This window comes from Pseudopodoces humilis, chromosome 3 (genome assembly GCF_049639895.1).
Source record: "Pseudopodoces humilis isolate 2021_Gansu_Grassland_sample_001 chromosome 3, ASM4963989v1, whole genome shotgun sequence".
NCBI lineage: Eukaryota > Metazoa > Chordata > Aves > Passeriformes > Paridae > Pseudopodoces > Pseudopodoces humilis.
The window spans coordinates 44,827,537-44,851,213 of NC_142202.1; the positions used below are offsets into that span (position 1 = coordinate 44,827,537).

The window sequence follows — 23,677 nt, forward strand, 5'->3', positions numbered from 1 at the left end:
CCCTGCTCGCAGCATTTCCGCCTCACAGCGCTGCGCGGCTTAGAGGACTACAACTCCCAGAGTACATCGCAAGAGGGGGGGCGGGGCCATCCAGTGAATGCTAACAAGCCATGGGGCGGGGCCTGCGCGTGCGCGGGGGGCGCTCGGTGGCGCATTTTCCCCCCAGGAGGGGAAGGTGGCGCCCGGCGGGGCGGAAGGAAGGAGGGGGGCGGCGCTCCTGCTTTGGGCTCTGCCGCCACCAGCGCCGCCACTCCCGGAGCGGCGGCTGCTCGGAGGCGCGGCTCCGGCGGAGGACGCGGCGAGGGGAGGTGAGGTCGCCTGCCCTGTTAACTGGTTGTGGCTGGGGGGAGCGCTGGCATATGGGTGGCGGAGAGAGAGGGAGCACCCCGCTTGGAGGGGCTGATCCGAGCCCGGCTGCGGGGGAGCGGGTCCTGGGGCCGCCCCGCCTCGCCCAGGAGGGGTTGTACGCTGCCCGGGAAGGGGCCGGGGAAAGGGGGCCGCCGGTAGTTCTGGGTGGTGCCGGGGGCCGCCGGAGTGACTGACAGAGCGCTCTGGGGCCGGGGCTCCGCTGGGCTGGCGGCGGGCGGTGCTTCCCGGCCCTGGTGGCTGAGCCCGACAGCGCCGGTCAGAAAATGGGGGGGACGGCGGGCGGGGGGAGCGATGCGTCCTCGACTCTCGATCTCCTAAAATGGCGCTGAAGAGCTGGGCCTGCTTGTCCTGGAGTTACGGAGGCAGCTGAGAAGGCTGTGCCTGTCGCGTTGAACTCCGAAAAAAATGAACCTTATTTCCCTCGGTCTGGCTGTGGCGGGAGTTTGGCAGCTGCAGACAGGGCGGCAGCAACTTCGTGTTCTCTGTGAATTGTGAGTTTTAAGCGCGATACGCAGCGCTCGAGCTGCGGTCGCGCGTTTTGCCGACTCATGTTCTGTGTTCGGGTCAGCCCGCAGCTCAGAGACCCCGGCCCCGTCTGCCTGCTGGGACTTCGGCCGCCCAGGTATTGTTGTCCAGCTTCTGCGGCGTTCGTGCTCAGTTTTTCCTGGAAATCCCATTAAAATGAGCCATGATCCCAGGAGTAGCATGCTCATGCCGTTCTTGCGTTAGTGTTGGAGTGGCGGCTATGGAAAGTTATTGTTTACTTAGCTTCATCTTCGAGGAAAATGTGTCGTCTGTGACTGCCCTTCCACCTGTGGGAAGCTTGCCTGCCTGCAGCTTGAATGCGAGGTGTTGTTCGGTGTCAGTCTAGGAGGGGTTATAAACACGACTCTGCTAATTAGAATGGTAATGTGGACTGGTGTCCCAGTTGCATTTGGATTAAGACTTCTGGTAGTCTCTGTTTAAAACAATACATATTCACTATGTTTTCTGTGTATTCCTTTTGAAACTCCTTCTCACTCCTACCTACTCCTCCTATCTGGTGCTTCTTCCCCCCAGTGTTTACAACGAAGTTAGTGCCTCAGTGCACTGAGTTCTGTGATGGAGCTGTTTTGAGAACTTTCTGAATGGTTCATTTTATACTGCAGCTCTTTGTTATTTTATATATATTTGTCTTTTATTTTCTCTGTAATTGCACTTTGACTGCAGCCCCTGAAATTATGATACTTCTTAAAATACCATCTATTTAGACTGGATTATTTCAGACCATTATACTCCCTCTATTTGGGAGGGGAAGAAGGTTCTGCAGAGTGGGATGAAACAGGATAGTGTGAGAACCTGTTTTGCAAAATTCCAAAGGGAAACTTTTTTCTTGACACTTGACCTAGAATTAATTATCATTGCTCATCAACTTTCATCCTGTCTAGAAAGGTCCTAGACACAGATCACAGCTTCAAGTATAGCTTTAGAGTAGTTCCACATCATGGAGGCCCATGTCACCATCTTATGTTTGTCATGTGTGTTTTCAAAGAGGTCATCGGAGATAAGGTTTGATGCAGTCCAAAAGGCAGCTGTGTGGGGCTCTCCGTTGTGTGTGACTGTTGTTTATGCCTTTGTGAAGATACTGAGAAATAACTGGAAAATTAACTTTGTCATGCATATGAATTGAAATGCAGCAAGTTTGCGTGCTGGTTTAAAAGGTAAAATGGCCTTAACTGCTTTAATCCTATGAATAAGCATCGATGTAATAAATTCTTGCACTTTCACTAACAAAAGGCTTTGCGTTCTCTTTCATTTATTGTTTAACTGCTGGCTTTTACCTTTTCTTGGGAGATGGTGACTTGAGATCTTGTGTCTAAATCACTGAGAAGTCTTTCTCGGTGCAACAGTGTAACTTCCGTAACAAATCGGTCAGTCACCTCGGCAGGAAACCCTTAAGATCAAGCATTTCCCAAGTGTGCCGTGTGTGATAATTTTGTGCAAAGAGCAGTAATATTACACATCTGATATCATGGTATTTTTGCTTAGAGGCTTTTGTAACGGATTTCATTTACACATATCTTTATCAAGTGTCCCATTCTATGTATAAGTTTGGGGGAGGTTCTGTTCACTGTTTATGTGCCAGTGAGTGTGTTAAGTGTGTAGCTGTCTGATGAATAATCAGACTTTTTTTTTTCCTTTGGTGGGGATTTACCTAAAATTTCATTTAATGGTAGAATAGTAGTATAGAAAATTCTAATTATATTGGTTTGAGATGAGTTACTTTTGCTCATTAGATCTTTTTTTGCCTGGCAAGAACTTTTATAGGAGAGCACTTTCAATCCTAACATCTCAGCCTAGCTGGATAGCTGTGCACTTTCAATTCTGTCACTGGCTTGTTGACAAATAATAGTCACAGGGGAGTTGTTAGGTTGATAGTATATCCTTACATCTATCTCTACTAGATTCTTTCTGCTTAAAACATCTGGGGGTAGACTCTGAAAATCTTTGATTTTACCTCCTCACTGAAGTCCTTTGAGACTTTATATGTAAGGGTATAGTTTGACAGCTAACTCTCAGTGGCAGTACTGGTTGAAAGCACTTCAGTTACAACAACAAGCTGGCAAGAAAATAAGGAGTCAAAGGTGTCAAATCTGATTTTGATTAGTGTGTGGCCTGACGGTAATTGTGCTGGCACATCGTGGATAGGATGGAAAGGCTGTACTTATACAACATCACTGCCAAGAAACTATGCAAAGCTTTCCAAAAGGTGTAGTCTTATGAGCATTTTGTTGACAGCTGTATTTGGTTAAATAGCCTTTCTTGCCCTTGAAGTGCCAATACATTTGATGAACATGCACTGTGAAGCAAATAAAGGAATTGAACTAAACCTAAACTGGGAAAATACTTATTAACACAGATCAGTTCCCCAAGTTACAGAAGCTTGTGGGTGTGGAAGTTGGGAATGGGAATAGACGGGAACTGATTGAGCTATATTCTCCTAGCTTCTTGTGCACCTGCACCCAGACAGAACTTGGGAAACTGGAAAGTCCTTCACTTAAAATGAGCATTACTTACTTCATTACATTACTTCAGCAAAAGCTGAAACATTACTGTGTTCTCAACAGTATTCTCATACCAAGTCCAAAACACAGCACTGTACCAGCTACTAGGAAGAAAATTAGCTCTATTCTAGCCAAAATCAGGACATTAATTTACGTAACTATTCACTTGCTTTAGGAGGAAAGAAATAAATCCTTTGCTGGATTCTAGTGAAGTACGTGAGAAGTGATGCTGAAGTAGCATGAGACTTTATGCTACTGCTGCTGTTTCTGTCTTAAAACTACATGAGAAGAATTGTTTTGAGTTGCTGCATCTGCAGTGCAGCAAGGAAGGCTAGAGGTGAAAGGATAGCAAATCTATCACAGAAAACAGTTGGAAAAAAAAATGCAGATGGAGATGACAAAAGTATGTGAATTGAGGCTAATCAATAGAAAATTGTTGAGTTCTGTAGGCCCTGGATCCTAAAAGATTATTCATAACAGTCTGTTATATTTATGGTATATGGGAAAGTGTGTAGAGCTGTCTGAATGCTTTAACAGTGGTAGGAAAATGGTATATTTCTATTTTGACTTACAACAAAAGATGGAAGAATTGTATCAAAAGACTGAATTTAGTATTTACTTCTTTAGGTTGCCTTGATCTGAGGTGTATTTTCTGCTCATGACATTTCCAGTTTTGGAATGTCTAATGTAAGGAGAAAACATTTAGAGAGATCTAATCAGATCAGCCATGTGGGGTTTTGTATGAGCTTTTTTGAAGATTTGCAGTGGACCCTCATTGTTTTGAATGGTAAAGTTTTAAATACTTCATCACCTAAGCAATCTAGTACATACAAAAAAGTAAACAAAGTCTAGGAGTTTGCTTAAACTTCATTAATAATTAAAGAAAACTGTATTTAGCAGGTATTTTATGTGTTTCCTTAGTAAATGACATCTGGAAACCTTTCATATACTGAAGGTGTCATGTGCAAAATTGGAATATTTGCACCTAACCTGTAAGTCAGCTCTTTAGTTGTATGCATCTACTGTTTACTTGCATATTTTTTAATCTAAATAGTGTTAATAACACTTTCTTTAACAGTGAATTACGTCTTAGGAAATAAAGAAATGGATGGGATGGATGAAACATCTAAAAGAATCCTAGAGCCATACCAGTATTTGCTTCAACTACCAGGCAAGTTTCTTTGTACTGTGTTAAGTATCAAAATTGGTTTTATAGCAACTTTTATCTTGGGAAGTATAAGCCAAGAAGTTTTCCATTCTTGATTTGTGTATTTAAGAATAATAAAAGGTAACACTTTACAGAGTTTCACTTTTACTTGTTCTTTTCTTCCTCTTACGGAACCACCTTTTTTTGTGAAATTGGTACAATATCTCTTGTGTCTGTAGTAATATTGCCATATTTATATTGCAGTTGTAGTAACTAATGTTGCAGTTACTCTGTTCTCCAGAATAGCTGACTTACTGCTTTTAAAAACTGATCAGGGCAATTACTGAAAACTTCATCCTGGTTTTAAACTCAGGGCTAACAGTGCTTTGTTCCTTAGTTGCTTGCTGTACTAAAATCAGTGGATTGTAGGGTTCTTTTTGTTTGGTTTTCTTTGGGGTTTTTTGGTTTTTGTGTTTTGTTTTGGTTTTCTTGGCCCGTTCCTCTCGTGTAATTTATTCTCCTTGGTGTGTGTAAAGACAGGTGCTCTTATGGCCAATTTCAGCTGTCCATATTTATGGATTATTTCACCTGTCAGAGGTTCAGGCAGTCCTTGTGTAGTACCAGGTCACCAGCAATACATTCACATGAAGTTTTTCAGTCTTGAACAGTATAGTAGAATTCAGGAGGCAGTTTGGAAGCAAACTACTGTATTTATATGCCCCTTGGAAGCCTCTTTGACTAAACAATCAGATTGCTGTGACTTTTGTTTGTACACCTAAAGTATAAGACTATCAAAGTGAGTAGTTTTGTAAAAATAATAGTGGAACAACTTTGTCATTGGAACTACTGCATAATTGCCTGGTTGCCCTCTGTCCAGGTTATATTGCATGCTGAAGGAGTTAAGAAAGATACGAAATTTGGGTAAATATTAAGGAAATATTTTTGATCAAAATTATATCTGACCAGGGTAGAAGACCTTCTGCCTAGAGAAGTAGCATTATATCGCAGGCAGAGTACTAAGTGGCTTTTGCACATCTACAACAAGAGCTGTATATCAGTAGGGTGGGTCCTCTGAGTCTTAATTCATTATACCTGTGTATAATGAACTTCATTATTAACCTCTACAAAATATCCAGGATTTTCTTGCCAACATTAGTGATTTCATTTAACTTGGCAGTTAGCACCCGAGTTGAAAACTAAGAAAAGGGAAGAATTTGGCAGTTGTGCACCTTTTTAATGCCAGAAGGCTTGTTTCCCATTTCCTCATGTGTATTCCTTTTGGCTATATTGAACTGGATGGTGGTCTTTCTTGAGAACTACCTTGAGAACGAGTCTGTGATAGTACAGAGAGCTTTCTAAGCCCTGGTCCTGAAGAAATTTGCTTTCCTCAAACATCATCCTTAAGTCTACTTTTTATTTGATTAGATTATCTCATTACCAAGGAATGTTGTAACACTTCTGCAGATTTAGCTGCTAATTGTTTCTGAAGCTATTGTAGATAACAGGAAGAAAAGCTCCTCTTCTTAGTAGGAAATAAACAACCCCCAAAAAGTGCCCAAAAAAACTTCTATGGGCAAAAGTGCTTGACTAATAGCTCTTCAGTTCCTTCCACTTTAAATCATGCATCTAGAATATATGTTTAACCTTCTCACCTTGATTCCTGTGGCTAAATTCCTTTACTTTGTGGGTTCAACTGTAATAACTCTGTATTGTGGCTTAAGTAACACTACACTCACTGGCAGTACAGGTGTTTTATATCCTGTCCTGCTAAAGTATCATAAATCTGATAGTCCACTTTACCATGTTGACTTCTTGTTAATTTATGTATGTTTTGGGGAAGGTGAGAGACAAGATACACTGGTCTCTTTAGAGCAGTAGCGGTGTGATTCAAAAGAGAACTTCTCTTCAGCTAGACAGGTGAAAGTGGTGTACCTGTGGGAAGCTTGTACTGAGTAACAGGTGGAGCAGTGAAAGTTCACAATCATAAATAAACCATGTTTACTGTGTTTGAAACACTGGCTTTGCCTAAGGTCAGCTATGCCAAGTGCAGATGAGTAGGAGCCAGTTTACATGTGTAAGTCTTGAAGTCAGTATTAGTACTCACAGTACCAGTGCTCGGTAAGGGTAGGAAAAATGGGCTTATAGATGCTGTTGCTGCCTAGAGTGAAGCTCAAATGAGATGCCTGAGCTAATCTAACAGGCTCTTGTTGAAAGGCAGTTTCATTCCATCCTCTTAGCTTCTGGCAGTATTTTCCTGCTGCTTAACTTGTACCGGTTCTCAGGTTGCTAATCAAATTATTAGGTAGTATCAATCACCTAACCTGTTAAAAACTTGCCTGGTTAATCTCTTGTCTTGTTAGTGAGCAGGCATAACATTAGGGACAAGAAGCTGTTTCTCTGTTGGATCAGTTTGAGCTCTGAGGGGCTTTGCAGAAGGCTTGGCTGCGTGTCAAATATGTACACTATGGCTCTACAGTAGTCCAGTTCCTTATCTTGTAAGACTAGTTAAACTCTTCAAGCAGTTTAGTAAACTATGGTTGAATGACTTTACGTACATATCAAAGTTTGTTTGCATAAAAAGAGATTGTATAACTGTATTAAGGTGTGTAGCAGGGAATGGGAAAAGCCTGCAAATGCTGTCAGTAGTGTAAGAACACAAATTTTTATAACTGCTAAGGATTTATTCCTCAGTACAGGAAATGGATTACTTAGCTTTCCTTTGCTGAAATAAGATTTTTAATGCTGTCTTAGGGTGATACTTAAAGTAACCTTGTGTATTTCTTTGACTTCAAACAGTGCTAGGATAGGGAAACAACTAGGCTTAAGGTATTTTTAGTATGGTGCTGTTTTAACTGCTAATATAGTAATTAATGTTCAGTCTGGTAATTAATGTTTATTCCTTCTTGAGCAGAAATTATTGCTTGAGAGAAGAACATAGATTCTGAAACAGTAACTTTTCTTGTAAAATCTCATTGTAGTGGAACATTGCTGTACTAGTTTTTAGCGATGTTCTGCTTAATCTAGTATTCTGTCACTTTGTATCATAAAGTGCAGGACTGACTTTCGTAGATTGTTGTGGTTTGTCTCAAAAATGGTTTGATTCACACATGGTAAATCTTTTATTTTGAGAGTCTGAGTTAACAGCAGTACCTGATTTTGCAGCACTAAGGAGTTTATGGAATTTCAGTTGTCATACAACTGATATAGTTAGTAGCTTGCTGTTGAAAGGGGCAGATTCTGATTGCATTCATGACTATGCATCTTCCCATTCTTGTCCTGCTGGTTTTGGCTGCAATCTTTCCTGGTCTTGTTTAGCAAGCTAAAACAGTCAAGACTGGCTTGATTGTTTAGCTTTTTCTGCTGGGTTATTGAACTTGATCAGCCTGGTGAAGGAGTTAAGCATCACAGGCCCTGAACCCTACCACTGGTATAACTACATTTGGCACATCCAAGGCTTCCACTTGATCCAAGTTCCTGAAAGAGGCTGCACCTCTCTAGATTGTGAGCTGCAGGGATGCATGGGGGCACCCACTAGCCAGGAGCAAGTGATGTCCCTGCTCCTAAAGGTATGTAGTTGTTGAAAACCTGTGTCACCAAGCAAAGGAATGGTGGAAAGGGGGTCAGCAGGCTTGCACAGCATCAGAAATAACAAAAATTACAAGACTCTACAGATTCAAGAATCTGAAACCTCCAAGTATATTGACCAGGGCGGGGGGAGCGGGGGCGAGGGGCAGAAATAGTCTGTGCATATCAGGGTGGGAGATGGATACTCCTGCAGTGGTGGAGGCTGGTGGCCTCTGACACCAGGAGAGAGATTCCAGTTCCTTGAGCAGATGTGCAATTGCCAAGTAGGTTCAGTGTACTGAATGGCTGGAAGCTCTTTATAGGCCTTTTGTAACCTAAATGATTCTATGGTTTTATACAACTAAACATTAGAACAGCGCCTGGGGCAGCAACAAGTGGTGAGATTGAGCAGATAGTGGCAGAACTGACTCCTGTAGGGAATAGAGGCTTCCACATGTGGTTTTGTGTTAGGGAGGTTTGCTGCTTCTGAATACCCCAATAGGGATGTGAAGGAGGGACTGCCAAGGTGTGTTTCACCTTTAAAATACTTAACCTTACAGCTGTTCTACTTGAACACTAATGGATATAGCAAGGAGGTGCCTGAAGCTTATCAAGCAAGACTGGCCTTTGGAATGAGGGCTAAGGGCACAGGAAGCCAGGTGGATCTTCTCTGTGATCCTCAGCCCCCTTCTCACCATCAGGAGGAATAAACAAATAACAGCAAGTTTGTTCCACAGCACATTCTGATAGCAGAGCTTTGGCTCTTCCGGCCTTGAGACCATCTTTGCAGAGCAAGAACTACCAGGAGGAAGTGTATAGGCTGATTTGAACAAGACAGTAAGAATCTACAGATGAGATCTAAAGGCAAATCATCCCAGCACTCCAACAAGGAAGTACGAACAGAACTTGATAGGGGAAGCTCTTGCTTTTTCTGGGTATCTGCAGGTTTGGGTGCTTCTCTGAAGTGCCTTTATACAGATATTGGGAGTAAAAGGGAGGAGGTAGTTTGGCATGCAACTGCAGGACAACAATTCTATTGTTGTGTAAACACACAGCTAGAGTGCTGCAATGTATGGATGTGGATGGCCTAGGAAGACAATCTGGGGTAGGAAGGAATGGAAGTTGCATTTTATGTGAAAGAGCAGTTGAATTGCATGGAGTTCTGCCTTCAGTCAGATGAGCCTTTTGAGAGCTTAAGGGTTAAGTAGGATCCAAGGGCAGATCAATAGGGGTGACATTATAGTGGGTGTTTGCTACAGACCCCCTAAGCAGGAAGAAGCAGATGAGAGCTTCAGACAACTGCAAAATGCTTCGTATTTGCAGGTGCTGATTCTTATGAGAGACTTCATTTACCTCACAGTGTGGTAGAAGAAGCATCACAGCAGGACACAGGCAGTCCAGGAGGTTTCTGGAATGAATTGATGACCTTTTGCTAACACAGGTGATCAAGGAGTGGATATAGGAAGGCATTATGCTGGACTTCCACTTAAAAAAAAAAAGAAGAATTGGTTAGGACATTAAGACTGGAAGCAACCTTAGTTGCAGTGACCATGGGATAGTGATATTCAGGATTGTGAGAAGGAACAAGGCAAAACTCAGGATCACAACCCTGGACTAGTTAACCCTATTTTGAGCAGAGGAGTTCTGCTAGAGCATTCTACCAGTGACCTTAATCAGGCACAAGTGCCTGCACAGGTTAAAAGTGTATGTGCTCGCTCTCTGCTTCTCTTCCTGCAGTTCACTTATGCTGTTTGTAGTGTTCTTGCAGCTGCTTGGAGAGGTCTGCTTGGGGCTTCATCCATTTAGTTTTAATCCATCAGAGGATGCAGCTAAACGTGCAAGTGTACAGTCAGCTGAGGTAACACAAGAGCTTTCTTCCTCCAGAAGGGCAATGCCCCTTCCCCTGATACTCAGCATCTCCTGCTCACCCTGTACTGGTTGTGGCAGATCTGCTGCATAAGCTGACTCAGTACATACAGCTGGCAGAAAGCGAATGTAGCAAAAAGCTGTGTTCTCTGCTGGGCTAATGAGTTGAATTAGCTGTAATGGGGGCTAGGTTAATAGTGCCTCTGCTCTTTCCCATGCTGTTCTAGCCTTTCATGTACCCTCGCTGTAAGTGGGGTGCTGCCTTAAGGGCATAATTTGTGGTTACCTTAATATACAGCAAGAGTGAAGCAATACTAGCCAGGTGACTGTCCAGAATGGGGGTCTGTAGTTTTTCAGTCTGTGCCCTGTCACAAGAGCAAGTGTGTATATAAAGAGTAAGTTGGCTGATTTTTTTTCTTTTTCTTTCCTTTAGATGAGAAGTTTCTCATCTGAAGAGAAGACGGGAATGTCCTCAGTACAGCATCTTTAATCTAGCTGATATTTGTTTTGAGGCTAAAGCTTTAACATTCTTAGCTGTAGAAAGAATTTCTGACTATTTTTATCACCTATTCCATGCAGCATTACTAAGGAGAAAAGCTTTCCATAGTTTTTGTTTGATTTGGGTAATAATTTGGGATCTTAATTTGGGATCAGGTTAAACCAAATGCATTTACAAGAGCTTTGATAAAAGCTTGGTGCAGTAATGTCTGTTATTATAGCTCTATACAGTAGGTAGAGCTTCTAATTTTGGATGTTAGCCCTCTATTCTTCAATTTTACAATAGCCTGCTTAGAATAATTAACAGAGTGGTGAAATATGACAGTGAAGAAACTGGATAATTCTGGCAGTGCTCCTTTTAGTTTTGTTCTAGTGTCCCTGTATTGTTGTCTTGTCTAATTTGGGGAGAGGAGCGGTGTGGCAAGGAATGGACTTTTCTGCATCCAGGCTTTACAGACTGGTATTGGAGGGGTTTGGTCTTTTGCCGTCACAATATGTCTGCAGGCATAAATTGTGCATAAAGATTGCTGTACTATTACATAGACCAGGTAAGATTGACTTCAGAGTCAGGTAGAATGGCATTTACGTAGTAATAATGTTCCTTTAGAAGACAAGCAAATCTGCATCTATAAAAGGAAAGATAAATGTCTCACTATACAGGTAGGTTTTTTTTTTCCTTGAATAGCCAGTGTCTAGGAAGCCTTGCTAGTCAGGGTAGACAAGTCTAACAATTCAAATGCTGTCTGTACTAAGGAACTGAAGTGGCTTAATTCTTTGTGCATGTTATAATCCATTTAGAGTGCATGCTAGCAGTCAAGTTCCTCATGATGAAATAATGCTTGTTGCTGAACATTCAGCATTCTTTAAGTGTATTTTCTAGGAAGCACATTCAGAAAAACAGAATTAGCTGCCTAGTATAAAAAAGAAGGCAGGTGTTGTCTGCATCCAAATAATTTAGAAGACAATAAACAGCTGTAGATAAGGTACAATTCCCTAATGTAATATTATCTGAGTGATTTTCTTTATGAATCTGGTGAAATACTTCTTAATCCTTGACTGGTAAACCATACAGTTTGGCAGATATTTGTAACAGTTATTGTCAAGGAGACACAAAACAATCCTTTCCTTCTGCAGAAAACTGTTAGTGTCTAAAACTGAGCACAGAAAACAGAAATGGAGAAAAGCCAATGGCAGTGTATGTCCAGGTAAGAATGCCTGTTCACATGTGGCAGAAGCAGAGGATAGAGCTGCTGGGGGGAAGAAGAGGAACATTTTGTTAATCTTGTTTAGTGAAAACCAAAATACGATGGTGACAGGAAGCAATGGAAATCATTGAGAAATGAGACCAAGGCTGCAGACCTCTGGTCCAGGGAGGAGGGTTATCACCCTTGCTACAGAGCCCAACTCACAAAGCTATTGCTTACCTGGGGGTGACTTAATTAAAAGGGGAAAAATTCTCAGTGCACTTTCTCCAGGGTCTGTCACTGCAAGTGAATTTACCCATACTTATTATTCTGTTCTATATATGCTGGTTGCACAGTCATAGAGAAGCCTTAGGGGGAGATTCAAATGTTGACATTTCTTTGGTGCTATGGGCAAGATGGAATTATCAACATGAGGTCTAGTATTGCAGAATATCTCAAGTTGCGTCTCAGTACATCTTGAGTCAAGTAATGTGGGTTCCATGGGTGTCAATGCTGCACTGATTTGAAGTTTATTTAAAGCTTTTTCCAAATGCTTGTCTATATGAGCTATATATATGGAGCTGTTTTTGTAAACCTGTCTTGCAGCTATTCCAAGCTGAGCTTCTCAAAGTTCAGAGCAGAATTGTCTCAGTGTGGATAGGGGATGACTGTTTCATATTGAACATGACTAGATGCTGAATGGATATTTGTACATGGAAACTAGCAAATTTCTGAAGAAAATTGACATCAGCAATGTATAGGTATAAGGTTAACTTCTATTGAAATTCACTCTGTCATTTAGAAAGTATCTGTATTGAACAGAAAGAACTTGTTTTAACACTAAACTTGGTCATTTGATGTTGTCTTTCATTCCTATGAAACAGGGTGACTGCCTGGCTCCAACAAAGTAGATTTTACCAAAGCACACCAAATCCTATTTGTGGGTAGATTTCTTGAGTACAATAAAAGTATCTGAATTCTTGGAAAGTTCTATTCTATTCAAAATGTTCTGTTCAGACTTTTGTTTAGAGTTATTTAGTAAGTGTATGAAATGTCACTTTCCTGCTTGACAGATTTACAGTAGCAAGTGAAGAATAATACTACAGGAGAAAGACCTAAAAATTGAGATAAATATATATTCAACAAATAGCCATACTTTCAACTAATAATGAATCACAGTTAAAACTTTTTAGTCTTAAAATTAACATGCCTTGCAAACTAGCTGATCTGTACAGGATACTAACATGGTCAGGACCCCTTACTAATTAAATTGTAAAAATTAAGTATAGTAACCCGTACATTTGTGCTTTACATATTCATGTGAAGTGTTTAAAACTGAAACTGCTAATTGATGTTTATTCAATGAGAAAACAAGCCATGCACTGATACATTTTCCACTTTTGTGTTGTCACACTAATCAGTTTTTATTATTGGGTCTCAAATCAGCTATAGTTGTTGAGACAAACTGTTGTGCCTAATAATGAACTCTGTTATTTTTATAAATACCTATAATATTTTTATTGTAGGTAAGCAAGTGAGAACCAAACTGTCACAGGCCTTTAATCACTGGCTGAATGTTCCGGAAGATAAAATACAGGTACTGGCTAATTGTTTTTAAAAGGTTTTTATCTTTCTTCCAAGACCACTGGTAACAGATGATTCTCTTACATAGCATAAATTAGCAGATATCTTAAATGCACTAATTTCTGAATATAAAGTGAACTTCCATGAAAACAACTTCAATGCAAAGCTTTTACTGTGATGCAACACTAAAGAAATTGCTTCCATGTCTTACTAGAATAGTTACATCTTTCCAACTGTGTTCAACCTTTGAAGCTGTAGATAAGCAGCTATCATTGTTACCGACTTAATGTAACTGTTATTAACACTGAGTTTTTAATGATTTACAAAAAAAGCTAGACAGTTACCTTGTAGACTTCACAAATACAGTGTTTGAAAATAAAATCTTGAGATTTTGATACAAGAATATTAAAGAAAGAAATTAAATCAACATTACAAACCTAAAACTGAGAGGGACAGATCATAGAGTCTGCAGTCCTTACTTTCTAATGAGACGCATTATCTAGGAATTCTCATTCCTTTTTCTCTTGGACAAATTGTGCAAGATGCATGGCTGTGTATTTAAACACTGTGGCTTTTCAAATGAAAAATCATTCTCCTTTTTAGGTTAGACTGCAGTTTTGCTAAACTGCATACAGAGTGTGCAAAATATTTTCTGTCCAAGGCAATGTAAGGAATTAATATAATTGGTTGTGCCTTTTGACACCCAGCTGGTCCTTTGTTAATTTCTTTAATTGTTGGCTGAAGTATCTTTGGAGCTTGTGAAGGAGTCATTTTTAGGGTAGCTTAAGATTGACACTTCATAGCTCTCAAGTAGCAAAGTGATTTAAGTGGTTTAAGAGACTGCATTTCATAAGAAGCTTCATTCCATCTAGGAACTGTTCTATATTTCAGCCTGTCTGTGTCACTGTCTAGAAAAATTTATTCTGTCTTTCAGCTAGACATGTCTTATCCTTTGTGCTCAGACAAACATCCAACTAAAACATATAATATAGCAACCTGTGCATTGTATGTGTGGGTTTAATCTAATATCACAGATCAGAATTCAGATTGAAAGAAGCCTCTGGAAGTTATCTAGGACAACCCTGTACTTAAAGCAGAGATTGCTCTGTAGCTACTTTAGGCTTCTGGGAGCACTGTTCAGTTTTGAAAATGTGGTGATGGGGTTTCTGCAGCTTCCCAGGGCGTCTTCTCATGCTGAACCCCTTTGATTATAACAAACCCTTCCCTTCTGTTCAACTAGGATTTTTTTATGTTGCAATCTGACTTTTTTTATGTTGCCTGCTGCCCTTTTGCTGGGCACCCATGACAGTGTGGTCCATTTTTCCACAGCACTATAGTAAACTAAAGCTGCAGTGCCTCTGTGTGAACAGAAATTACCAGTTCTGTCACTTTAAACTGATGATCATGTAACTGCTATTGAAAACTTGGACCACTTGTTTTGATTATCCTGATGAAGAAAACCAATACTTTAATGTCTGGCAGGAAATAAACAAGACCATGTCATCTTTTAGTCTTCATCATGATGCAATTATTACAGCTTCTGTGCATTTTTGCTGATTTTAATAACTGAAGATGGTTGAAGTCTGGAGGACCACATCTGGTCATCTTTTTGACATCTTTCATAATCTTCATAAGATGTCTCCTGTGTCTAGCAGCCTGATTAATTTCCAGCTATTTGTATTTCTTCTTTTAAAAATCAGAATTCTGGCACTCATTCTGGAACTCTTTTTTCTTACCTTAGATTATTTGTTATTTTAGATGATACATTTGAGGCTACTGTTCCTTGGTGCTTTATTCTACCGTTAACTGCCACTGTATCACCTTTTGCACCAACCAAGTGATCTCTTTTCCCAACACTTACTGAATTTCTAGTTCCCTTTTGGTGCTGCACTGAGACACTTCAACTTCTTGAATTAGCGAAGAGGTCCCTGGGTTTGTCAGGTGAACTTTTTTCTGAGAAGGCACTGAAATGGCCTAGCAAGAGTCAAGCAAATTTTAAAGCTATTGCAGATAAGTAGTGGAATAAACCTGTGTGTTGGACTAATAATGCAACAGATACTGATTAGATAGACGTAGGTTGTAAGAAAACATAGCACTCTGTACTGGGTCTTCAGCTTTCATTGTGGAGACCACTGTTTTTATTTTCTCAGTCTACTTCCTGATGTTTTCTAAAATCATGTTTTTCCAATATCTGAACTGTTTTAAGTCCTGTCCTTCACCTTTGAAGCACTTTTGACACTGTCTTAAGTTCTCAAGGTAATTTGATAGAAGCACAGAGTCAGGAGACACTGTTTTCTTTAAACCATAAATATGGAAGTTCCAAGAGGTCATGAAACTGACAGTGATGTGAAAAACAGAAATACTAGAATAAGCTTATCCAGTGAATTCACAGAACACAGGGAAATGTTCCTGATAGTACTGAGAATGAGATAATTGACCAAAATTATATTTAAACAAGTAGGTGTGTAAAGTTGCCTTCAGTAAGTATTCTATCCTGTGATTTCTTGAGTGGTTAAGTAGGTTGTTCTTGCAGTCATATCTTGGGAAAGGTATTAAATTGCTGGGGTTTGAGTTTTAATCTTTGGGACAATGTTCACTGAACGCCAGGTGGCTTGGTTCTCAAGAAAATGCTTACAGCAAAGTCCTTATTTTGTCCTACAGCACCCACCAAATAAGACAAGACTAGATATTTGCTGCCATTTTATGGTGGTCTTAGTATTTTTTAACAGTTGTTTTGATGAATGTTGACTGAATGCAATGTTTGTAGCTAAAGAGTATAATTGGTTCATTAGCGTTAAAATCATATCTTAATCAGATGTGTTTTGCAGTGAGTTTATACAGTATGCAGTTTTACGTGCTTAAATTTATTTCCATTTAAGCAGCTGCTGAATATACCTGTTGTTTGCGTGGCAGCTGTGGAATAAAAGCAGTGTATAGTGTTAAGACTCTTCATTTTTTGTTGAGTTGTTAAGGCTCTGTTCTCAAATGTAGTCAGCAGCAAGCCTAATGTTGTGAATGGTTTGTTGCACACTTGAGGTGATGTGTGATATTGGTCTACCTAGTAACAAGCAGTGTGTAGGAAACTTCTCAAAAGAAATTGTGGCTGCTGTCTTCCTGCCAAGAATTTTCCAAATGATGTTTCAGAGGGAATAGTCTGTCCTTTAAGAGCTCAGTATTGAATATAACCACACAAAGTGTGGGTAAAGAAGGATGAACTCTCCACTTACCAAAACACAGTTCACAAGAGAAATGTGATAATGGATGATACCTGACACTCTCAAGAACTGACTTTGGGAGGTTTCAGGTTTGTAAATCTAAACATTTCAAAACATTGTGTTTATTTTGTTTTCCCCTAGTCATGTTTCAAATAAGTTATTTCATGACTCCTAGACAATGGCTTGTTTTGAACTGTAGCAACAGTGAAGAGGGGTATGCAAGTAGAAGCACTTCAGGGAGTAAGTTAACTTTGAATCTGAAAACAAGACTATGTGATCCAGGACTTACAGCACGCTGGATAATGAAAAGAAGCGTAAATCTATACTAACAGTAAAAGCAATTTATCTGAAGAGGAACCTCAGTGATAGTGTATATGGTTCTTTAAAACATTATCCATTTTAAATACAGTCTTGCAAAACTCATGGTTGAATTATAGTGACAGATTTAACAATTTTCTCTTCTTGCAATAGGTTATCATTGAAGTGACAGAGATGTTGCACAATGCAAGCCTACTTGTGGATGATATTGAAGATAACTCAAAGCTACGACGGGGCTTTCCAGTGGCACACAGTATCTATGGAATTCCATCTGTAATCAACTGTGCTAATTATGTTTATTTTCTTGGCTTAGAGAAGGTTTTAACCCTTGATCATCCAGATGCTGTTAAAGTTTTTACCCGTCAACTTCTGGAACTCCATAAAGGTCAAGGCTTGGATATTTACTGGAGGGATACTTACACCTGTCCTACAGAAGCTGAGTATAAAGCAATGGTACTGCAAAAGACAGGTGGTCTCTTTGGATTGGCTGTAGGCCTCATGCAGCTGTTCTCAAACTATAAAAAAGACTTAAAGCCCCTTCTTAACACCCTTGGTCTCTTCTTCCAAATAAGAGATGACTATGCCAACTTGCACTCCAAAGAATATAGTGAGAACAAGAGTTTTTGTGAAGACTTAACTGAGGGCAAGTTCTCATTCCCAACCATTCATGCAATTTGGTCAAGACCTGAAAGTACTCAGGTGCAAAACATTTTACGCCAAAGGACGGAGAACATAGATATAAAAAAATACTGTGTACATTACCTTGAAAATGTCGGTTCCTTTGAGTACACTCGGAATACATTGAAAGAGCTTGAATCTGAAGCCTATAAACAAATTGAATCGCTTGGGGGAAACCCTGAGCTTGTAGCACTAGTTCAGCAGCTGAGCAAAATGTTCAAAGAAACTGAAAGTTAAAAAATTAACTTCTGGGTGTGGATCAAAACTTTTGAAAATGGGAAAATAACCAGATGGAGAAGTGTGATAATCAGTTTGATGTAAAACTTTCTCTTGTAGCCATGTTACGGAAGTTACTGTTAAAAATAACTTGTCATTGAGTTTTGAAATATATACCCTATAATCTCTAAAGTCTTAACTGTAATTGCTTACAGTTGGTTTTGTTAAAACAGATCCGTAAAGCAGAACCATAACTAAAACTAGTTTTGAATGTAAATATAATAGTCTTTACACAATCACAGGCATTATTTCATACCTAAAACTCTTGTGCCCCTAACCAGGCTCAAATAGTATTCTGGTTGAAATTCTGTGTTAAATCAGGTTGACATGTATGTATTGTCATTTTAAACAATGCTCTTGTAAACCAAAATCTCTGATAAAAAACAAAGGAAGGTACTTGCAACCACAATGCACATAAAATTGTTGTGTGATATTTCTAAGTGTGATTTGGGAGTGGAGGTGGATCAGTTTACTATGTCCTAGGGTGAATGTCCTATCCAGCTTCTGTGGATATTTTCAGGGGAATGTAAATTATGAAAGATATTATTTCATATGCAAATAAGACATGCTCAGTCTGAAATTGTGACTTCATAAAGATTCTGAAGTACCTTGTAGGAAAGACTTCATCACATCAGCAAAGTGTAAATTTGCTGCTGATTCCAGCTCTGCAGTGAGTAATTTTGGTCACCTGGTTTTAGATTTTGAAATTGTCAAACATTCTGTAGCCAAAAACTTAAATCTATGCATTAGAGTTCATATATGTACCTGTAAATAGCAACATAATGAGCTGCTATTAGAAATGGAACACCATAATTGGTGCAGGTCTCTTTAATCTCTGCTTGCAATTGAGGGGCTTCTCCAAGACTTTATTCATAATTCATATTTCATTACTGTACTGAATTGCTGTCTGGAGGCATGTTCTATATCTCTCCAAAGAGACAAGAGCTGTCATTTTTTTGTTAAAATGAAGAACAGTATCTTGTTTCACAAGTTACAATAACACTTCAGTTTTGCTAATTGCTTAAATAGAGCTTTAAAATTATAGACATACCAAAATAAAACTGGGACTGAGAGTAAGATTTAGGGGTGGGGCTGATAAGTAACAAAGTTCTCTGCTCATATATATGTATAAATATATATACATATATATAAATATGTAGAAAAATGTTAATAAAATGTTAGCAGAGATGTTTAGTTTTTTCTTGCCTGGGCTAGCTTTAATCAGGTTCTGTTCCCTTGGTATTCACAGGTATATTAAGTTATGCTTTGGGGTAGCAAGGTAATGGTTTGGATCAAAGGTAAGACTGGTGCTATAAGCTGTGGTGTTAGCTCAAGCATACTCTGAAATGGATATAGAGGTAGTTGGCTTCTGATGTCTAAAGGATAGTTTTATGCAGGTGTTCATTTACTGTACCTGAAAAACAGGGATAGCTGTGATCTCAGCCCACTGAGAAAACTAACTGGAGAAGGTTGCTGTAATGTCTTCCCTGGCAGCCTTAATATCTTTCTGAAAGTGATCAAACATGACAAAATTGAGGATGACTGCTTTCAGTCTGAAATATTATGTAGTTAAGGATGTTAGCCTATCCCTTTTATCTTCATGCTGAGGAGAAATCTTTGTCTGATTAGACACAGAATAATAGGCTTTTCACTGAATGGACCTGGTTGCCAGGACTGATAGCTTAAAGTTGGTGAAAGGCATCTTTAATGTTAATGAAAGAGAATTGTAATTCCATTTTCATAACTTGCAGTGCTTAGTAAGCCTGTAAATTTTTAATGTGTTGTGTGAAAATTCTATCTGCAGCAAATTACATTTATTTTGTGCCATGTCTTGGGAGTTTCTAAGCACTGTTGCAGTTAATGTCAAATAGGGGAAAGCACTGAAAAGATTATTGTTGTCAGGAGAATCTCCTAGTCTTACTGTGAAATGTATCCTTGTGCTTGTTAGGATATTGTAACTGCAACACAATGCAAAGTGCACTTAGTGCCATTTCATTTCTGTTCTGTTGCTGGACGCAAACAGTTCTGTGTAATCAAACTTTCATAATGAAGTGGCTTTTCTTACTCTTTGTATGAAGTTTTTCTACCATCTGAGATTTCTGCTATGTCATGTCTCCTTTGTTTCATTCTGGCAATTCAGCCCAGCATTTATTCTAATTCTGTATCTTGTTAGCATGTGCCTTCATTAGGCATAGGAAAGTGGATGTTTTTCAGTTTCAGACCATTTAAGCTACAAATGGGTAAGAAGGGAAAAGTTTGTCCAGCTTTCTTTTCCTGGGTTACAAGAGGCCATGCAGCTCTGTCTTACACTTCTGCCTTCAAGGTGTTTGATGTCAGTATTCAAAGCATATGCTGGAGGTATGTCTGAGAAGGCCCACAAGTAGAGCATTGCTACTCTTCACTTTGGTTAGCATAAACAGGATTGTGAGAGCTTTTCTTGATGTATTTGGGAGTTGGAAGAGGCTGGGCTATTTCCCCTTCATCTGTTAAGGATGCTCTGGTAGAGCATCCTTAAGTACTAAATGCCAGTAGTAACGATGTCCCTTAGTCAAGGTAGATTTTATATTTGGTGTCATAAGATCAGTCTGTGCATTTTCATCAATATTCTCCAATGTTATCACTGGTACTGGCTCCTGAGGTTTAAGCAATGTTAGGGAAAAACCCTTCATTAAAGGAGCATGTGAGTTCTTGTGACTGCAGAATTAGTTGTGTAAATGCCCCTCTCTGTTGCTATGCCTCCCACAACACAGGGAATAGGGATTTTTCCTGATCCTCATTAGGATCAAGTTGCAAGTGGAGATGCCCATGGGGAAACCAAGCAGATGCTGGTTTCTATGTCAGTCCTTTTGAGTCAGACTCATTCCCCTTATGTCCCTACCATTGCCAACAAGTTCTACTTTGATCAGGTTATTAGTGCATTTCTTGGGGGTTTAGTTCTTGCAGTTCACATTAAGAGAAATGCATTCCTCACTACCTCCGTCTGTTTTTTGGTTGTGTGCTTGCTTGCATATAAATGAATGCTGTCACCTGTCTTAAAGTAGCCAGCCATTGGATGGGACATCTGCCTTGCTTTTGCATAGGCTTATGTTTCCCCATCAATTATGATGAAAATTGCATCATCTAAAGACCTTCCTTAGGAGATAGCTTTCTCCTCTCATTTTGAACTCAGGCGATTCAGGTACCCACTCAGAGCAACTTTGTATGTATCAGCCAGTTGTTGATACAAACAACATAGAAATGTTAATGAGGAAGAAACTGTTGGCGTTTCTTTATGGTTCTGATTTTTTGTTAATTTTACTAATCTGGCTGCATGTGCTATGGAAATTTCCTATAGTAATGGCTGTTTTCCTCAGTTAGTAAAATGCTAGCAAGGTATAAAAATGTGAGATTTGTGAGGGGGTTTGCATTTCTCATGTAAAATTGGTTTGAACTTCAATATGCCTTTATCACTGAATTGGGTCAGGTTTTTATTCATGTGCAAGAGCCATATGGGCATCTGTTGCTCTTCTTTGTCCCATCTTAATCATTTTATATTTCAGGTTTGGTATTTACCATGTTCTTTGTATTATTTGCTCAGTACTTTCACTGTAATTCTTCTTTCAGCTATATTTCTATTCTGCTGTTAATACCAAGCACACATAATACCATCAAACTCGGTTTTGATCCTGTACAAACATAATAGTCTGAGTCTACTTTTGAAATGTTGAATCTTGGCTCATCATTCACCTTCAAAAAAGTAATCCAAGATTAATCCAAGATTTTCTGCAACCTCAAAATGCCTGAAACTTTTTTTCCGGGAAGGTAAAGCCTGTAACATTTTATATAACCATAAATTATTTTTGTCTCATGTAGCTTGAGCTGCTTTCCTTGCCCTACGTGCTTGCTTTCAGGATCCATTTTGCTTTGGTGGTAATGCCTGTTAGGTCTTTTTATGAATGGACTTAACTCACTAGCCCTGAGGGAGAGGAGTTAATTTTTCTCCAGGTTAATGAATTATCCCACTCAGCAAGAGCCTGATGAATGTCAGAGCTGGCAGGTGGACAAAGGCCAGGGAAAGGATTTGAGAGAGTAAGAAAACTTTTTTTTTCCTCCTGAGGCTGCCGCATGTAATTTCACCTTGTTTTACAGAATTTACTTGACTGTGTTAGGAAAAGCTAGAGTGCATGGTTAGTTTCTGAGTTTCCCTTCTTGCTTATCAAATACTGTGAGAGATACTTAAGTTAAAAATTATTTATTCTGATAATTATTTATGTAACTTGCATATATCAACTGAAGTTTTTGATTAAAGGTACATATATAACAGAGTACATTGTTTCATTATGGCATTTTTCTTTCTCTTAACAATTTTTCTGTCCTTGAAGTCAGGGAAACATAATCTGCCGTGTGCCTATTAGAGTTGATTGCTACCTCACATTAACATCCTTCCTGAATAAGTTTTATCATAGCTGAGCATCAGTGTTCAACCTTTTCTGCAGTACTTACTTTGAAATTACTTCAGAGGCACCTTGTTGAGGTGTGGCTAGGAATAATCCATGAATCATTAACTCACTTCAAGCATATAATCTGCAAAACTTCTAATAAAGATGCAAGTTAAACCACATTAACCCTGATAGTGTTCCTCACCTGTGTACCCTGTGGAAAAAGTAAGCTCTCAGTTAACCTCCTGAGAAGGTATTTACCGATCATCTCTGTTTAGTACAGCATAGAGAACCATGGGAGATACACCAAGAAGGCCTAAGATGACACTTCCAGGGAAAACACTGCAAAACCTGACATGAATTTGTGTATGACTAAATCTGAGGTGAAGGGAAATTATAGATAATTTTCTGCTTTTGAACTCCAGGAAAATGCTCTACTCATTGGTATATGAATTACATGCTGAAGGCTAAGCAGCTGCATCATCTCTTGGGCACATTAGGTCATTTTCACTCTCTTCATAATGTTTCAGTTGCTGTTTCTAGAGCATATAGTGTGAGCTACTTCATCACTCAGTAATTATGTCTGTAAAATGGCAAGTGCATACAATTTGTTTATGTATTTTGAAATACATAAAACCTCTCCTATTCTCTTGCAGTCTATGTTACTCTACAGGGAACTTCTGTTGGCTGAGGGAGGCATAACCTTTCACTGACTGAAGTTGTTAAAACCAGGCAGATACTAAGCATATGTGAACAGATTAGAGGAGAAAAAAGGTTTTCAAGGAAAAAAAACAAAGTTCTTTAAAAGTAGAATTTCCTATAATTGCAGAGTTAGTATATGAAGCATGGAACTAATTCCCAACATTTTTTCTGTGGTTTTGACTGAAGAACCTGTAGCTGTTTTCTTTATTGGGGTGGGATGGAATGTACAGGTCAAAGTAAAAGCCATATGGAGGAATTGTCAGAAATACAGAAACTTTGCTGCAAACATTATCTTTTATATGAACCAGCATGAATGTTGAATAAATTCAGAAGCTACATCCCTTTTTACATAAGTGCTTATAAAATGCTGAAGTTGTCATTTGAGGTAATGAGGTGAAAATGTTTAATTTGTCTAGTTGTTTCATTGTCATTGGGACTGTCCTGTTCCTTGTCAAGTACAGATCATGAACTACGGCTACTGAAACAAGAAGTGCAAAGAAGTAGAAAGAATAAGCAGGAAGTTATACTATTCTCATTATCATTTTAGAAATAATACATAAAATGGACAATATGCATGTTAGATTCTGAGAATGGCTGGATTACATGTCAAACTAGGAATAGAACAGGAGCAGCTGGGATCACAAAGATCACAAAAGTATTTCTTGTTTTCAATGCCTTTCCTGTCAGGCAGTACACAAAGTGGAGGATGCTCTCAGCTTTGACCTTGGGAACAAGTGGAGGAGTCAGAAAAGGAGAGCATGAGGGCTCACTTGTACCACTATCCATGTGGCTTCAAGTACATGGCTTGAAACTG

At 39.3% G+C, this 23,677-nt stretch overlaps 2 protein-coding genes across 12 annotated transcripts in view; both read left to right on the top strand.

Moving 5' to 3' along the window:
• Nucleotides 1–185: 185 nt before the first annotated feature.
• On the top strand, nt 186–22,050 carry GGPS1 (geranylgeranyl diphosphate synthase 1). Of its 7 annotated transcripts, XM_014263420.2 has the most exons (5): nt 186–308; nt 938–991; nt 4,492–4,584; nt 13,199–13,269; nt 16,943–22,050. In XM_014263420.2, exons 3-5 carry the CDS (start codon nt 4,518–4,520, stop codon nt 17,702–17,704), a joined length of 900 nt encoding a protein of 299 aa, XP_014118895.1. In that variant the 5' UTR covers nt 186–308; nt 938–991; nt 4,492–4,517; the 3' UTR covers nt 17,705–22,050. The 7 variants fall into 7 exon arrangements, with proteins under 7 accessions (XP_014118895.1, XP_087909354.1, XP_087909355.1 ...); XM_088053228.1 differs by lacking the exon at nt 4,492–4,584 and having other exon boundaries at nt 188–308; XM_005518528.3 differs by lacking the exon at nt 938–991 and having other exon boundaries at nt 204–308.
• TBCE (tubulin folding cofactor E) overlaps nt 249–23,677 on the top strand; it is a 49,981-nt gene continuing 26,552 nt past the window's right edge. The window contains exon 1 of one of the 5 annotated variants that reach the window (XM_005518527.3): nt 249–308. Coding sequence is in view for 3 of the 5 variants with exons in the window: in XM_088053224.1 (XP_087909350.1) it covers nt 918–991 (74 nt within the window). In the remaining 2 variants the exon portion in view is untranslated. The other 4 variants (XM_088053224.1, XM_088053225.1, XM_088053223.1 and 1 more) reach the window with 4 other exon arrangements.

Excerpts from the sequence above, each read along its gene's own strand:
- GGPS1 (XM_014263420.2), top strand. The coding sequence starts at position 4,518 with ATGGATGGGATGGATGAAACATCTAAAAGAATCCTAGAGCCATACCAG. Across the intron at positions 4,585-13,198 it reads GTATTTGCTTCAACTACCAG|GTAAGCAAGTGAGAACCAAA; the intron begins GCAAGTTTCTTT and ends TTTTTATTGTAG. Across the intron at positions 13,270-16,942 it reads TTCCGGAAGATAAAATACAG|GTTATCATTGAAGTGACAGA; the intron begins GTACTGGCTAAT and ends TTCTTGCAATAG.